Below are 18,415 nucleotides of genomic sequence, written 5' to 3'. Positions count from 1 at the left end.
GTATATATTATTAAGATGTAGTCATACTACTTGATGTGGCTTTTTTCTTTTTGTTTATCTTATCGTGGTATTATTACAGGGCCTAAAAATGTTGTTTTGAAGTTTGTGGTGAAGTTCTTTCCTCCTGACCATACCCAGCTGCAAGAAGAATTAACAAGGTTAGTGATCTTATACTTATATAATGTATTGTATGCTTGCAGTGTGTGTGTGTGTGTGTGTATATATATATATATATATATATATATATATATATATATATAATGTGTACATAATGGCAAATTAGTTTAATAAGTTCCTCTGCTACACCTCTTCAAAGAGCACGTCTTTTCCGGGCCCTGCGCTGGTTATTAAAAAGTTACACGTTTTTATTCAGGTAGTTTTGTTTTATAATGTATGACTTTTTTTTGATGATGCATCCAACTTAATTGCGAAGCTTAAACCAGTAGAAGCAGTTGGAAAAATATTTTTGAAGTATAGCAAACTATTTCCCGAAATTTGAATGTTTAAGTACACGGGAGGCTTTTATATAGGATGCAGTAAGAACGGTCCGTATACAAATGGTGCAAGATCCATTTAGCAACTCGAGACTTCGGCACCACCCAGTAAAGTGTATTTCGTGCCAGACAGCTGGGCTATACCGCAAGTACAGATGGCTGTTCTTTCATTTTTTTTTTAAGGATTGAGTAAATGCTGGACTACTGAATTTAAAACTAACAAAATATATAAGGAAGCATTGGCAAGGACGTCTCAGCAGATGTAACCCTTTCAACATGCAGTCGTACTGTATGCCTATACTGGTTTCTGCATTTTAATTTATACCAGGAAGGGTTAAAACAGTCTTTATAAAACGAGCACTTAAGGCCCTAGCGTTTTAAACGCTGGCTCTTGGCTGGCAAGAATTTTAAATTGGCAGATTATGAAATCTAATAAAGGGTCCAGCTGGCAGCTTCCCTAACTGCTACAAAAAAACCCTCAAGATTAGGAAAATCTGTTCACTTTTGCTTCAGAACCTCTTCAGATGTGCTCCTGCGCGTCTTTTTAAGTATAAAAAATAGCTAAAAATAAAATACACATAGCTATTTCACCACAAGCCACTGGGAGCAACTTGGTTCATGTACATCAGGTTATTCCTGATCCTTATTCATACATTCATACATAACCTGGTCATTAAGTTCCCTTTTCCTTTTTAAGTAATCGACGTGCATGGGACCATGCCATCTTAAGTTTCTATACACAGCATTCACATGTTTATTCCACCCGATTTGGCTATTCTTCTGTGTGTGTGTAAAATAATGGCTCCCCATTGATGAAACTGAGTTGGCTGTGTCAGACGTTGCACGCACAGGGAATGAAAAGTTAAGAGGGGTAAAATAACCTCCTGATTTTAAATGAATTAAACAAAAAGTAAACATCTTCGATTATACCGACTGGCAATCAACTAGCACACACTAGTGGCAGTTCTAATAAATGTAGTTATATGAATATGAGAGACATCGCCTATAATTCTTGTGACGGTTCACAGATTAGGAATTGGTTAATTAAGCTATTTTTTTCTGTTAAAAAGAATTTATTGTGCGCAATGCATTTTCTCATCCCCTTTAGCCCGGCTTTAAAATTGTGAAAATTCCTTTTTTTTTTTTTTTTTTTTTTAAACATTTGTGTGAAGAACAAACACTTATCGAGCAGCCGATTACATCAATTAGCATTTATATCCAGCTATAACTTTGAAGGACCACATTGTCTACAAGATCCATGAAAAATGATGAGTTTTTATACAGACCACTTCACCATGCGCTTCTTGCTCTGTTGAATGAACGTTATTCGGCGTTGGTTAGGCAGGGACAGACTTGATGGACAATAGATCATTTCAGTGTCTTTGTTTTGTCTGTGACTTCAGTACTGTCTTTGTATGGCTATTGCAATTTGAGTGGGAGCTTATATTAATGAATGAGCCCTTGTCAGTATGGCACCCAAGTCTGCCAACTAACATGCTTCTTACATTTTTCATGCGATAATAAATACTATTGATGTATTGGCTGCCGGAAATGTGTCAATGTCTGCCAATATGTCAAAGGATGAAAGCGCAGAGTCTTAACTCACCTGTGGAAGTAAGACTTCAGCCATCGTATGTACTGCGCACTTCTTCTTCTTCCTCTTCTTCTTCTAAGGAAAAGGATGCATAGTACTTACAAAGTGTTTAATATACAATCATTGTTGGCAGGGAAGTAAAGTGTCCCTCTAATTTTATAGTTTGGGGAATGGTAAAAGAAAAAATGCAGAATGACTCTGGGGAGTGTTTATTGCCACATTGGTTGTGTGTTACACGGATAGGAAGCCGATCTTGCCGGTGTTGTAACGTGTTACTGATCACAATCCTTGTACGTCTGCAGGTACCTCTTTGCACTGCAAGTGAAGCAAGACTTGGTACAGGGACGGCTCATATGTAACGAGAGCAGTGCTGCACTCCTAATATCACATATTGTACAATGTAAGTTAACACTTTGTGTGCCGTTTTCCAACACTGTGTTTCTACCATACCATTTGTGTGTACTTATTAAAAGTGGATGAGCTGATGTGGAGATGACGATGTGTAGGCAGAGCTCATACTCCTCTGACTATTTTTATTCTTCTGTACAGATCCACAAAATAATTTCCCTTGGGTTTCCTTTGGTTGCAGGCATGTCCACATCAGCTCATACACTGCTTAACAAACTGAGCCCAGGATATGGCTTCACTTGGCCCAGCCCAGCATTCCCACCGCTAGGGCTAATAATGAACATGATAGAATAGCAGACTCATGAAAGTGAAACTCCTATATTTGTCCTTTTCCATTGTTAATTATAATTCACTTTCTAAAGCTAGGCCTACATTTTGTTCAGAATACAGTTACCCTAATCCTCCAACATAAATATATAATGCAAATGCCCTTTGCCTTGTGAAAAACAATCCCCCCTGATTTGACCACAAAATAAATAGGAAATACCCTAACAAAAATACAGCAATCATTCATAAGATCTTTTTCCACCCCTATACGTGCATACGGTATGTGTGTCTGTATAAGGGTCCAAGGAAATGTTTCTTTTTACCTATTTTTTTTATTTTTTAGCCGAGATAGGAGATTTTGATGAATCGGTTGACCGTGAACATTTGTCTAAAAATACCTATATGCCCCAGCAAGAAGAACTAGAAGACAAAATCATGGAATTTCACCGCAACCATTTGTAAGTTTAGTAAGGAAATGTTTTCAGTAGATATGTTTTTCTTATCTTAACTAACAAAGCAAAGTTCTGACCTTTCTTATAATGGTTTTGTTTCTTGCTATGCCTGCCTCATTTTTTCAAAATAGATTAAAATAATTTAATATAAATGATGTAAACTTTTTATTAATTTTGTGAGCACAGTGTTATGAAAATGTATTGATTCGACAAAAGCTTGGATTTTTTTTTTTTAAAGTTTTGTATCGCTATTTTTCTTTATAATGTTTTTTATTTTAATATTAGTGGCCAGACTCCAGCAGAGTCTGATTTCCAGCTATTGGAGATTGCGCGCCGGTTGGAGCTGTATGGGGTGAGACTGCATCCAGCCAAGGACAGAGAGGGAACGAAGATTAACCTGGCAGTGGCCAACACGGGCATTCTTGTTTTCCAGGTATGTAACGTGTTACTCTTGTAACTTCAATGCCACATTCTCTTGCCTTCACAATGCATCATTTCTGGTTGAATGTTTTAACCTCCCTTCAATTTAGACTTTTTTATTTAGACGAGACATATAAAAACAATTGGGGTGAAGTTGCTTGAGATTTTAGAAGATTGTTTCTGTAAGTGAACAGGAGGAGTAGGCTTCCGCACCCCATGGGCCATTCGTTACCTTACAGAAGAGGTTGTGTGTCTTTTGGCACTGGATTCGCTAATTCAGCGCTCTCTGGTTTCTTCCTGATGTTTCCTGAATTTTTTTTTCCTTGTAATTACGTTTATAGACTCTAAGGCATTTTATAGGCTAGCAAAGCCTTTACAGAATATTGACACAATGACTATATCCTTTCTGCGTCCTTTTGTGTGCTTTGCAAGTTGTCCTCTTTGGCTGATACCAGCTACAGGGTGTGCAAAGAGTGTGTTTGTCTGCAGTATATTCATGGTCTGTGCACAGTTAACGTGTTGCAAGCATGGGGTAAATGTTATGCATGTGCCATACCTTCCAAATCATTAAGAATTGTGAATGTGTAGACGGCTTTTATGCTCCAGTAAAATACACCTGTTTAAGAAAACATCCTCATCCTTTATTCCTCAGTTTGTAATTGAAACCTGTTTGTGTTCCCTTTCCAGGGCCATACAAAGATAAATGCATTTAATTGGGCAAAAGTTAGGAAGTTGAGTTTCAAGAGAAAACGGTTTCTCATAAAACTAAGGCCAGATTCAAACGTAAGTATAAAAAAAATATATATATATATATTTTAAATATCTGTTTGCTTAATGTTTAAATTACAGTCTGTATAGTTAAATCTGTAACTCCCTTAACAGGTATGAATCAGATCTGCACTCTTGTTTAACTGAGCACATTTTAGATTTGTAATAGGGATGCACTGAAATGAACATTCTGGACCGAAACCAAAAATTCAGGATGCACTTGGCCGAAACGGAAAATGACCCCCACACACACACAAAATAAACCCACCATGTATATGAAATATGAATATATACACAATATTAATACATATATGATTGCTAACAAAAATCACACTCCTATCATGCTGAAATCTGGGTATGCCTGGGCATGATACATTTAATATAGCAATCACACTCCTATAATGCACAAGCAGCCAATACAAGCTGAAACCTGGCTAGCTGCCCCCTTGTGTTTTGATGCTGCCAGCACAGATAAAATGCTGCCCTGCAGGATGGGGTCTGCACATCACCAACAGCCATGCCCCCCCCCCACACACTTACACATCCATGCTATCACACACATATTCATTCATTTACTTATTCACCAACATTCACTCATTCATACCCTCAATCACAAATACTAATTCAGATACTCATTCATTCGTTCAATACCAATCATTTTCAGATATTCATTCCCTAAATCACACATACTCGTTCATAACCCTCCCCCACCCCAACCTGAACTGCAGGTCTCGGTTCCACAGGAGCCGCTGCTTCCCTCAGTGTGTGCGAGCAACGCACAGGTAAGCAGCAGCAATCACCCCCCCTCGGCCAGCCCGCCCCTGGATTTTCAGACATTTTTTTTAATTTATTTTGGCATTTTGCAGATTTTCAGCCGATGTGCTCCGCTTCGGTTCATTCCTAATTTGTACTGTAATGCTGTGTCTCTTACATTATCAAATGTACTGAGTAGTCCCGAAAGCTCACAATTGATTACTCTTCGGTTTGCCAATAAAGATATCATCTTTGCCAGATTTGCTTGTGCTCTTAAACAACAGTGCCCTGTGAAATACCGCTATATATACCTCATGTTGTGTGACACTGCTGTGTCAGAGCGAAGTACCTTTAAGTATTTATAGGTTCAGGGAGACTATGGTTCGCTCCTATGTCACTCTTGTAAATCTCAAGTGTCCATGACAAGCCCAACCTGAGCTGAGCAGAAGAGGATTTTTGTTTTGTGTTTTTTAAGCAGATACCGAATTGTTCACACAACCCTTCACCTGTGTATTTCTGTATGAGAAATCGAGAGGTTATTACTAATTTAGGCCAGACCAAGTTAAAATTAGTCATTCCAGACCAGACATTAGGGAATCATGTCTCTGTAGTCTTACTACTGCTGTTTAACTCTTTTAAGCCTGGTATATAAATCTATGGGAAGATTTACCTTGTGTTTCTACAACAGTCTGTAAGTTTTGTTTTATTGTTTAGCACACAGCTGCACAGTCATGTTTACACTTTGTATCTGTATGCTATCAAGCGAAGAAGTGCAGTAAATAATACGATGGGGTAAATTAAGGTTTTGGAATAAGCAAAAATCATATTGTTTTGTATTTGAGAAAAGGCGGCCGGGTGCACATTGTCTTCCACTTTTCTAACAGAGTTCTTACCAGGACACTCTGGAGTTTATGATGGCGAGTCGGGATTTTTGCAAGTCGTTTTGGAAAATATGTGTAGAGTACCACGCTTTCTTCAGGCTCTTCGAGGAACCCAAGCCAAAGCCCAAACCAGTTCTTTTTAGCCGAGGTTCATCTTTTAGGTTTAGGTGAGTAAATTAAATGATTTGTATTTCGTAGCTAATCTTTTCTATTTTATGATATCGGTGAAACTTACACAGCAAGTAATAAAACATGAATCGCTTTCTAGGTTTCCGTTTATATGTTTTGTGTTTCAATAAAATCTTAATATTAAAACATATTAATATTAAAATAGTGCCCCTGATGTCCAATTTTATTTATTTATTTTAAACAGTTTCTTCACGGTCTGGCATTTTTTGTGGAATTAGAAAATCTTGCTGAGAATATGTTGTTCTTGTAATTAAAGCGGCATGAGGAGTACAATGGCATTCTGAGTTGGCCTCCTACAAATTCCTTTCAAAAGCTCTTGACATTTGTTATTGCTTTAAACATGTAACACACATCACTGTTCTTAAGTCCTCTGCCTTTAGGCACTGTGTTGAACATGCTTGTGCTTGCTTCGGGATGTTCAGTATAATCGGGACGTTTTAGCTTTAAGGAACTTGGCCATATTATATGTTTGTCTAAACAGTCTTGTGTAACGTATGTATCACGTTTAAGTTGTGTTACTTGTATGTCATGTGTAACTTGTGTAACGCATATATCCTAACAAGATTCGGAAGCTTGAGTTACCTTCTTTTTTATTTTTTCCCTTGTCCTCTCCGGTGCATCTTCTGTAACCTTTTTAACACATTCCACATAAGAAGACAGTTCCTGATCCCAAAATCGTATGTCTAGTAATGCAGGAGGTGGTAAACCCCCATGACTAAACACTGCGTCGAGACTTCACAAAGATGTGTGTGTGCGCGTTATTTATAGTATTATGTTTTGGATTTTCAGTGGCCGTACTCAAAAGCAAGTATTGGACTATGTAAAAGAAGGAGGGCACAAAAAAGTGCAATTTGAGAGGTAAGTAATCAACATATGCAACAGTGTCAACGTTATTATTAGTAAAAGGCACTTTATGGACGGTTTCACATGAAAGATCAGACACTGATTAAATCCCTTTGATCATACCAGGTCCAAGCTACTCTGTTTGACCTATTTGAGGACTTGAGCAACTCGGTGCTTTCTGAGGACTTTCACACAGTTTTTAGCACATAGATTTCATGGGAAACCATTAAAAACTGCTCTATTCAAGAACGATCTTATCTCAATCCTACTTTAATGTTTACTTGCATAGTGTATGTATGACACTTAACTACCTGTGCAAGAAATGTCATAATTTGAAGTGTATTTTAGATTGGAGATTTAGTTTGAGTACATTAACTCCCTGACTTGACTATGCATCATGAAGGGCCAAGCACTGGGAATAGCTTTTGGATGAAGCTCTGAGCTGGTTCTGCATAAAGGATAGTTAGTGAGATGACTTTTAGGCCGGCTAGGCCTTTCCTGCTAGCAAAGTTTCTCAAGTGAACCTAAATAATATACAGCTCTTGTGCTGTTTCTCTGTTTAGTGAATAAGCCCATTTATTGTGATTCATAAACACAAAAAAGTAAATAGTGTGTCATTTGTACTTTTATTTTCAGGAAACACAGCAAAATGTGCTCGATCAGAAGTCTTACAATTCATCCGCCTGATCAGATACCGGAGGTGCCAAAAGAAGTTAGTAGATCTAATCACCTTTGTCCTACGTAGCCAGAGGTTTATAGCTTGTTCCACTTGTCCTACCAAATGCTAGCATTTCCAAGTTTGTGTTTCAGAATAGTACCCAAAGCTTGGATCTCCCTGTCGTTATACTTCCTTAGACTACAGTTTGAAAAGTGGCAGCTGACACTCTCACCAATACTTTAGTGCAACGGCACTTGTGTGTGTGTATATATAATATATATCGTTTTATGTTTTTTTTTTCTTCCTTCCTGTAGAGTTCTAATATAACATTAACACAAATAACTCAGCCAGATGAGATACAGTCTTTAAAACAACAGAAAGAAGATAAGGTAGCGGCAGATACATCGGTACAACGCAAGAGCCCGTCTCCCAAGAAAAGCCCTCTGGACAGGAGAGCACAGGAGGCAGCAACTCTAAAGATTGATGGTGAAGATGGTGTCAAAGACCATACGCAGCACAACGTAAAGAACGCACACCAGCCAAGCACAGGTCCAGCATCCAGGGCTGCTCATGGCAGCAGCACCTCTATACCTTACATTGACTGCAGTGATGTAGATAGCGAGTATGATCTTCACCGAGTGCTTTTAATCCGCTCCCAGTCTCAAACAAATGACAATTATGAGGGTGATTTCCAAAGTAGTAACGGAGTCTACCGAACAGATGAATATCTGAAACGTACTAAACTGCGTCAGCAAATATCCTCTGTCCGGTCGTCGTCTAACATTATTGAAGAGTATATTAACGATGAGCCAGTTGGCCCATCGTTTTACGCAGGGGGTAGTCCCAAAATGCCCATGCACAGTTCTTTAATTGATGAAATATTCAACAGCCCAGACAGGCGTAGTCCCTTGGCCACTCCTTTTCCTCCTAGTAGCAAGGGATCAAGTCCAAATATGAGTTTTAATAGACCTGAATACCAGTATCCAGAAAATGGATACAATAACAATAGTGAGAACGGAAATCTAGAAGATGATGATGGCAGTGTATGTTATGGGTATAGTAGAGTCCGTCCATCGTTACAGCAACAAGGCATTCAGAAACTACAGAAAGTGTACCATAATCGTTCTGAAACCGATCCCTTTATTTTAAGTCACATAACCTCAACACCAGCACAAGATCACAGGGCAGAAGAGCAAAGGCTTCATCATCTTGCCAAAATGGCCGAGTTGGAAGCAAAAATGTTGTCAAATGGGATGTTTGATGGTAGGCAGTCTAAGTACAGTCCAGTCTTGCGTTCTAGAGGTATGGCGGAAGACCATGTGGGAGCTGTGCCAATGGTTGATGGTTCAACCAGCAGTGGGAGTGAGACTAGCGATACCGATTCAGATGTAGTTGATTCCTTCAGTCACCCTCTCGTGTATGGTAATCCAATAGTCTTAAAGTCTTCACCTATGCCTAGAAATAACCTATCTTTTGGAAGCCTTCAGCTGGAAGAATATGCAGAGATAAATGATGAGGATGATACAGTCCTCAGTTTCAGTGATGAAGATGGGGCACACGTTTTCAGCTGCTAATTGGTCACTTTGATAGCAAAGTGCCATTTAAGCATTTCCATGCAGTGAGCCTGAATGCGCGCTGCGGTACGTGTTAGTGTGGTTTAGTAACAGAGTGAGGTGTAGTGTTGTAGAAATAGCTAACACTTTAAGCTGATCTAAGTTTTTTCTAGGAAAAAGGCAATTGTTTTACATGTTAAATCGTGTAGTTTAGTATTACACTTTTTGTAAAGATGTTTTGTAGTTTTGGTATTAGCACTTAAAGTAGTGATTTAAGATAACCTCAGTTTATCAGGGTAGATGTAGACCTACTTTTGCACTAATTCAATATAAATGTGGATGATAGTAGAATGTCACCTACTTTTAACCCTTCTGAGTGCCAAAAAGGGGACAGTGTTTGGTGTGCAAACTCTGGTACTCAAAAAGGTTAAGATTATCATATGAAAATAAGTTTTTTGGTGGTGAATGAATCTTTAGTGCCAGAAATCTACATTAAGCCATGATCCTCTGGTAGGGTAAATGCTGCAATTGTTCTACACCTTCACAGTGCCTGTACCTTAATAGGTAACTTTACATTACGATATGCAAGGAACAGGATATTTCCGCACTACAAGTTATACAGATATGGCATTTACTGTGTTTTAAACATTCGATCCACAAATTGGCATGTCTGTGTGTGTGTATGTATATATATATATATATATATATATATATATATATATTTATTCACACACATTCATTTCACTTGCCATGTGGTCATAGAAATGAATGTTTTTGGGTAACATAACTAGGCAAACAGTTTCCATTTACTGCTACATACATTTCTCTCCCACATTTAGAATTGATTATTGTCTTGCATGCATGGTGTGGTACCCATGATTTTTTTCTTTTTAGTGTGTTTAGAACCTAAATATTTTTTGACAGTTGTTAGACCTAGTTATTGTTCCAAAGAAGAATGTTCCACTAAATCTCAAGAAGCAGGGCATTCATTGAAGAGCCTCTTACTTTACTTTGTTCTGTATGTGCATGCTTTTTTCCTTAAAAAAAAATATTGCAAACTGAAAGACCCCATGACATGGGAATCAACATACCTTTTTATATAGAATGGTTGATTGCCTAGCTAATACATGATGTAATAACTTAAGTATACATTACTTTTTATGGTTCAGCCAAGCAGTTGACTCCGGTGTCTGTGGGTCACACACTGAAGATTTGCATTCATTGTAGTCTTCACATAGTCGTTTTATAATCTGCATCTTAAATTAAACATTATATTCTATAGGTCCGTACTCCGTGTATTGTAAACTAGAGTGTAACGTAACAAGATGGTTGTGAGTGCTTACTTGGAGTGGTGGCAGGGCCAGCTCTGGGGTCTCTATCGCCCTAGGCAAATTGTTTCCAACACTAACTCCTGCATTTGGTTGCTGGCTAGCAGGAATAAATCTTGCGAAAACCTCCCGTACATGGCATCTAGTTTGTCGATATCATAGAGCCCACCCTGGCTAGGGAAGAAGGGAGAACACAGGCGTTTCTGCAGAGGCACAATCTGTTAACACAACGGTGTGTTATTGTACATTGTATTTAATCAGGTTTTTGTGAGCAGCAAAGCCCCTACCACCTTGGAGTCTCACCAAATAGGGTTTCAGTACAAAGCTCCAGAAATGTCATCATTTGAAGAGCGTTGCTATGGAGGAATCATGTAACTTAGTAAGTCTTGCCTGCATTGCACTGCCAGCATTGCGTAGACTTAGTAAGACCTATTTTTTGAAGAGGCGTTGAGTACAGGTTAAAGTCACAAAAATATGTTGAACCCTTTTCTGCATAACATAGCATTCATTCTTAACCAACTTGTAGTAGAAGAGATGATATTGAAGAAAGTAGGCATTAGTGATTGACCAAAAAATGCCCACCTGGCAGCAAAGCCAGACACAGTGTTTGTAATTGTAATTTTAGTCGTAGCAATTCTGGCCTCTTTTATTCTGTGCAGCCTTCCCATGAACATGCATTATAAGGAATAAAAAGATGGTGTCCAAGCACTCTCCTCTCACCAAGAGTGTTATTTTGAAGAGAACGATGTAAGTTTTAAAGTGCTTTTATGCTTGAAAAAGAATTGGATGTTTTCTGCCTTCCAGTGCAACATGTTATGTGATTCCCTGTTTCTTCCAATGGTTGAAAATAACATGCAACCAACATAAGAAAGATTGATACCTAAATATTCAGGGTCAATTTGTTATAAAGTACATGTGAACTGCTACCTCTGAAAGCAGAAACATAGAGTGTTGGAATGCAACTGATACATTGGCTGAGTTATGTTGGTTGATCTCTTCAAAAAGATGGACACTAAAGGTCTATTCTATTCTATTATGAGAATAGTCAGTAAGAGTGAAGATGTGCATTGAGGTCTAGCTGGACCCAGTTTGGTATCATGACAGCTTCTTGATTGGATATATTTGCTTCTGCACAGGACCAAACACAAAGTCCTTAATGCTTATACTCCTGTGTGGACTTTTGGGACTCTAGCATCTACTACTTCCATCCTGTCAACTGTGAGCTTCTTGTCCTCATATTGGAATCATGACTGTAAGGTAGAATATCGCATAAATGTGAGCTTGTATGTGAGAGATCAACACATCAGAATATTTAAACTCTAGATTCTCTTCCCAGGTTATTTAATTAACATTTTCTGATATTTTGCTGTATATCTAATTCTAGTGCAATAAAATGATCCCAGTAATCCGTAGGGCTTGTATGCCAGTATATCTATTCATGTATGGCACTGCCAGTCAGTACAATATGTACAATAATCTGTAGGGTTACAGAGTGAGGAAACCCTCTATTTTTGGAAGCTTTTGTGCTGGTTGATTGCAAACTAAAAATACTAAAGAAAAACTTATGTATTTACTGAAAAAAATCCCATCTTGCATAAGCACCACAGCACACACAACCTGCATTTGCTGCTTCCCCTCATCCCTTTTTAAAGATAAACCCCTCTTTATCATCTACTTTTCTGGGAAGTTCATTCTCATTTTTGTCATTTGTTAACTTTGAATGCGGATATTTTTCTGTATTTGGAAGCATTGCTTTGGATGGCATTTTTCACTCGAAAGCAGGTGGGGTTGGGAATATCTTTCTATGTCTTGTGTTTATCCTCGAGCATGTGTTATCCTCTGTTACTCACATTATTCTGGATCTTGTTTGCTTTTGAATACCTTTTTATGCGCTAATCGTTTCAGTGTCAGAGAGGTGGGCCGTGCATCTCCTTGTGGTCATCCATGGCACTGAGGCAGGAAAAGATGCCTACCCATGCTGCAACAGTGACCCTGTTCTTATTGCATTTCATGTCTACTTTTAGAACCAGGTTTGGGTAAATCTGGGCCACATTTTTGAGCCACATTCATTAGCAGGTTTTAACCCCTTAAGGACAATGGGTTGTCCTTAAACCCATTAAAAACAATGCATTGTGGAGTTTTGCGATTTTACGTTGACGCCAATGTATTTTACGGCACGCGTTCCGTCTTTCCTTGAGTTAAAGTTAGCCTCCTGTCTCCTTTAACTCCTCCCTAGGCTGCTTCTAGTGAAACCAGGAAGCTTCTTCCGCATGCTCAGCAGCACTCCCACTGAAGTCATGGAAGCAGCCAATCACATGTATGCTAGCAGAAGCATCAGCGTTTAGATAGCATGCATTTGATTGGCTGCTACTTCTTCCATTGACCAGACTAGGTTTTACTAAGCATGTGCAAGCCGCGTACTGATGAATGCTCTCTATTTTGAGGCGACTGGTGCGGGAGTTAAAATGACAGATGTTTTATTTTTCAAGCTCCAGTAACTAAAGAATGCCTGCACTGATTTGAAAGCGTTAGAATGCACTGGAGCAGAAAATAGAATTGCTTTTAGGCCAAGGCAATTCTTAACTGTTTTAATTAATAAAAGTAATGATCAAAGTCTGCCAGACTGCCAATGAAAAACATTTAGTATGGCCTTCTACCTGTTTCAGCTTATACAGTTAATTATTTAAACCAATGCTCGCTTAAAGTAAAAATCCAATAACCAATTAGGGTATGTGTTGGGAGCCGGTGGGAGCAGTGAGTTTCACTTGTTCTCTTTTGTATCCAGGTTCACTGTTGCTGATGGGAGTTTTCTTTTTAACTTTTTTTTCCTTTTTTGTTTAACTGGGCAGCATCTGTGGCTATAGAGCAACAATGGCTTGTGTTATGGTAGACTATGGGTTACAGTTGTATGTTAACTATAGCACTGGTTCATGAAATATTGGGTTAAAAATATATTTGTGTGTATATATATATACAAGGGATTAAAAAGCCAAAAGCAAAATAAAACCTAAAAGCTAGTGTTGCGCTATGAGCCGTGGATGCTGCCCAAGGTGTTGACATTATGGTCTTTTATTCTGCATTATAAAGCATGTGATTAAATTGGCTGCACTTGTATCATCCGGCTTTGTGGATTTCTATGCATGTGATGCACTCTAGGGACATTAACACACTATCCAACTTGCTGTACAACTGTCATTTGTTTATCTGCTTATGTCAACCCGCTGCCCAGATGTTATCTTTTCATAGTCACTGGGTAAGATGAACCGCTTCCTGATCACATGAAACCCTGACGTGGCTTCAGAGATAACGGCTGTGTTATGATTTGGGCTTTTGTGGAACATCCTACTTTCTGAACTAATGCTTGTTCCCTGGAACCCCCTTCCCAGGTTCAAATTTGTTTATGAAGGTGTCCTAACCTGTTACCCTTGTGGAACTAACATGGGCTTTTACTAACATCCAATTGACAAATGCCAGAGGAAGTTAAATGTGCCGATGACCTATAAAGATAGTTACCACTTATAACTTGAACAGGACCTAGGTGGTATTTTAAGACAAGTAGTCTATCAAAATAAGTAATACTTCAACGATGCAGTCATAAATATTTGGCAAAATCTAAATGCGAGTTTCACTTCATCTTATGTCAATTAGTATGATATTTATATAGCGTAATATTTATTTATCTGTGGACGTATTCTAGATCCCTTTAACCCACAATATATCAGTTTTAAGGTCTTTAAATTTATAAGCCTGTGTTGATAGTTTGCATAAAGAATGATTCTAAATTCTATCAACCCCATATATATATATATATATATATATATAACTAAAACCTTCTGTGTTCCCTGAAACCCAAATTCCAGAAGGGTAAATTTTGCAAGAGTAAATTGAATAAGTTTGGAACATAGCTTACTGAGTGTTGGTTGTGAATAGAAGATGTAGTGCATGTACTCTAAACGAAGAGGTACCTCTGCTACGGGCCAGAAGTCCTATGTTCACAATCTTACCACTCCTCGATTTTCATTAAACTGGAGCGCCCACTCCATGGTGCTGTGCATGAATGGGTTAAAAAAAAATATATTGTTTAGAAGACAGTTTTATAGAATTGTGATTTCAAATTCTATCCTTTTCGGGGCTTTTTCATTGTAATGTTGTGGTCTAAAGTGAATAAAATTGACCCATTCTTTCGTACTTTTCACGATGAAGTTTGAGTTCAATATTTTATTTTTAGAGATAGCTGTACCCTCTTTAACCCCTGATGTGCTGAACAAAACATGAAACGGTATAGGCTGTCTCCTGGCATAGCGCTCTCTCTAAACTTGCTAGTCGGTGGATCCAGTATGAATTCTCCCAGATGCTTCTATGCTAATAACGTTTGTGTGAGCACACGCACAGCAAGAACCTGCTCTTTTGGGTATTAAAATGTAATATTAGAGAAGAGACTAACCTGGAAAACTGCTGATATAATATCTATACTTACTTGAAAAGCCACTATCTGGTAATTCAGTTTAATATTAACTCTGCGTTGGAATGATTGATAACAAGGAAGAAAAAAACAATTACAAATGGTGTTACTTGCTATGTGACCTCTTACACTGTCTGTCCATTACTGGCTACCAGTTTATACACATATAAGCATTCCTTGCCTATACATCTCTTTACTAAGTCCTAGTTCTTAATATGAACAAGATGCCGATGGCTGGAGGTGAGGCAGGTGCCTTCTTCCATGTGTTAGATTTCCCCAGTCGGTGTATTTCTTCTACTGTGCACGTTCATGGCTCAGTTACTGTCCTCCAAAAGCACCCATGACGGGTTATTCAATTAACTTACTGATTATTGTGCATTTCTCTTTATGAAACAAATAGTCTAGCTATGCTAGGATTTCTGTCCCAAGCTTTCAGTGGAACGTGGAATTCCATCAAAAGGTATACCTCTCGTGTTGTGTTGTAGTACTGGTAGTTTAGTCGGCCTCTCATTTGCTTGACATTCTAAGACGTGTAATACACTAAAGCCTGTGCGTAGTTATCCTCTAGCAAATGTCCATTAAATAGTGGCTCCCAGGCACTGTTAACCTTCTTGGATAATTGTGCTTGATTTGGCAAAAGCCCATGCCTATTTGGCAACGTATTCTGGATGTGTTAACTTCAGGATTTGTCTAATTCATGTATGTGATTTAGGCTTTTAGCGAGGCTTGAATGTTAGTGTCCATTGGGTAGATGCTCGTTCTCTAAATATTTGTTTTAATTCTTTACATAGGTTCTTTAACAGGAAGCCCGCATCTTTCAGAACTATCTATAAATTCTCAAGGAGGTATGATTGGCCTGAACTCTTCGTTATCACCAAATCTTAGCCCGGATGGAAAGTCTTCATCACCTCTAATTAGCCCACTGCTTAATGAACCTGTCTGCATCAGAACGGACGATGAAGAAGACAGCCGTAAAAAGGTACTGTTCCATCTACGTTATTTTTTTGTGCACCAGTGATGGTTATGATATATTTTAAGCAATTCTGTTTCATAGTGCCAGGGCATTCGATACTTATAATACTTAAGTTGTAATCTAAAACTCCAGTTTAAAAAAAAAAAAAGGTACTTGAATTCGTATTTTTTGTAACTTAATTGTTTATTCTTGATATTTATGCTTTTTGACCGGTGACGACTTTATTTTTGCTGTCATGTGTTACTTGTTATTTGTTATTTGTCTTTTATATGTGCTTATAACTTAATAAATAATATTTTTAAATAAATACGCAATGCTCCCTTCACACCAATAATTGTGTAGTGTAAGGCTGAATCGATATCTTCGGTACCAGTATGTTCAGGATGTGCTTCTAAAATGAAGGAGGTTTTGTATTCTCTGTATTGTCTATGTAGGAAATGTCTTCAAAAAAGTTGACTTTCTTCCTGTAGTAGACAATATACAAAATGACCCATGTGGCGTTAGTAGATCTGTATGGTTGTGGGCATTTAAGACCGTGCTAAGGAATATATATCTATATGCATACACAGTTGTGTGAAAAGATAATTACCATGTGCACCAAGAAACTTTTTTTTTACGTCTTGGTTTTCATTTTATTTTGGCATAACAATGAGGTTTTATTTAAAAAAAAAAACAAAAAAACTTTCTGACCTATGGTCATTAGCTGTTATGAAAGATGACAGCTGGAAGTTCTGGCAGCTAAAGGCAAGGCATAGGTTGCAAGCAGCTGCTTTCATTGTTCAGAAATGATTTTTTAAGGACTCTTTGCTAGTTGTTAAGAAAAAAATACTTTTATACAAGCCTTTCTGCAAATATGCAAATACACAATGCAAGTTTCCATTAAGGACCTTCATATATTAATAATGCACTGTACAATGTAAAAAAAAATTCAAAAATCTGGTTACCCTAGTTAAAACTAAACTAATTCGAAGTGGGGAAAAAAATGCAAAATGATTAAAGTGGTTCATTAAATTCAGTTTTGTTTCACAATGTCAATAGGTTTAAAATAAACTTCACATTAACTATGGGCATCAACTGTAGCAGTGACTTTAGTATGGTGTTCTGTGTATGCAATCTACAGTAATTATTAAGGACCTTTTTGTATTCTGATTTGAGTCTGATTGCTCTTCACATGTGCTTGTTGCAGAGATGTCCAACAGACAAAGCATATTTTATTGCCAAGGAGGTTTCCACCACAGAGTGCACTTACCTGAAAGACCTTGAAGTTATCACAACGGTAATGTATAACAGTTTGTTGTATACACAGTCTGCATATACACCGATCAGCCATAACATTGTGACCACCTGCCTGATTTTGTGGAGGTCTCCCTTTCTCCAACCAAAACAGGCCTGACACGTTGAGCCATGAACTCCACCAGACCTGAAGGTGTGCTGTGGTGTCTGGCACCAAGACGTTAGCAGCAGATACTTTAAGTCTTATCAGTTGCGAGGTGGGACCTCCATGGATGCATCCTGGTCCCTATGTGTTCTCCATATAAGCGACGCATCCTAGTGATATAAAATAAAACTTGATTAATCAGAGCAGGTTACCTTCTTCCCTTGCTCCGTGGTCCAGTTCTTACTCTCACCTGCCTATTGTTAGGCGGTTTCATCAGTGGACAGGGATCAGCATGGGCACCCTGACTGGTCTGCGGTCATGCAGCCCCATACGGACAAGCTGCGACGCACTGTGTGTTCTGACATCTTTCTATCAGAACCAGCATTTACTTTTTTTAGCAATTTGAGCTACAGTAGCTCATCAGTCTCCCCCCATGTGCATCAATAAACCTTGGCCACCAATGACCCTGTTGCTGGTTCGCCCCTTTTCCTTCCTTGGCCCACTTTTGATAGATACTGACCACTGCAGACTGGGAACACCACACAGGAGCTGTAGTTTTTGAGATGCTCTGACCCAGTCATCTAGCCATCACAATTTGGCGCTTGTCATTTTTTCCTGCTTCTAACACATCAACTTTAAGGATGAAATGTTCACTTGCTGCCTAATGTATCCCACCCCAGGTGCCATGATAACAAGATTCTCAGTGTTATTCATGTCACTTGTCAGTGGTCATAATGTTATGGCTGATCGGTGTATTTGTGTATTTGAATACACTGTGAGAACCAATGCAATCAGATTTTGATTTTAGTTTTGTGTTAATTTATATTAAGCTTCCTGTTACTAAAACATCATTAATACACCTGATTGTTTGACACGCTCACTTGCCTAGGTTACTACAATTTTAAGAATATGAATGGAATAGGGGCATATTGTAGACTAATTGTATAAAGTGTACATTATCTGGTTACGCAACAATTTCATATTGCTAAATGTG

General features: G+C 38.3%; 1 protein-coding gene across 3 annotated transcripts in view; it reads left to right on the top strand.

Moving 5' to 3' along the window:
• FARP1 (FERM, ARH/RhoGEF and pleckstrin domain protein 1) overlaps positions 1-18,415 on the top strand; it is an 84,957-nt gene that overhangs the window by 54,381 nt on the left and 12,161 nt on the right. The window contains exons 5-15 of one of the 3 annotated variants that reach the window (XM_053455349.1): positions 80-158; positions 2,391-2,488; positions 3,107-3,221; positions 3,501-3,648; positions 4,323-4,418; positions 6,053-6,204; positions 7,016-7,084; positions 7,706-7,781; positions 8,042-8,276; positions 15,862-16,049; positions 17,230-17,319. In XM_053455349.1, the coding sequence (XP_053311324.1) occupies positions 80-158; positions 2,391-2,488; positions 3,107-3,221; positions 3,501-3,648; positions 4,323-4,418; positions 6,053-6,204; positions 7,016-7,084; positions 7,706-7,781; positions 8,042-8,276; positions 15,862-16,049; positions 17,230-17,319 (1,346 nt within the window). Of the gene's footprint in view, positions 1-79; positions 159-2,390; positions 2,489-3,106; positions 3,222-3,500; positions 3,649-4,322; positions 4,419-6,040; positions 6,205-7,015; positions 7,085-7,705; positions 7,782-8,041; positions 8,277-15,861; positions 16,050-17,229; positions 17,320-18,415 lie in introns of all 3 variants that reach the window. The other 2 variants (XM_053455350.1, XM_053455348.1) reach the window with 2 other exon arrangements.

Source organism: Spea bombifrons, chromosome 2, assembly GCF_027358695.1.
Source record: "Spea bombifrons isolate aSpeBom1 chromosome 2, aSpeBom1.2.pri, whole genome shotgun sequence".
In the NCBI taxonomy this organism is placed as follows: Eukaryota; Metazoa; Chordata; class Amphibia; order Anura; family Pelobatidae; genus Spea; species Spea bombifrons.
Note: the sequence above shows the minus strand (reverse complement) of the source record. Positions and strands in the feature narration are given on the sequence as shown.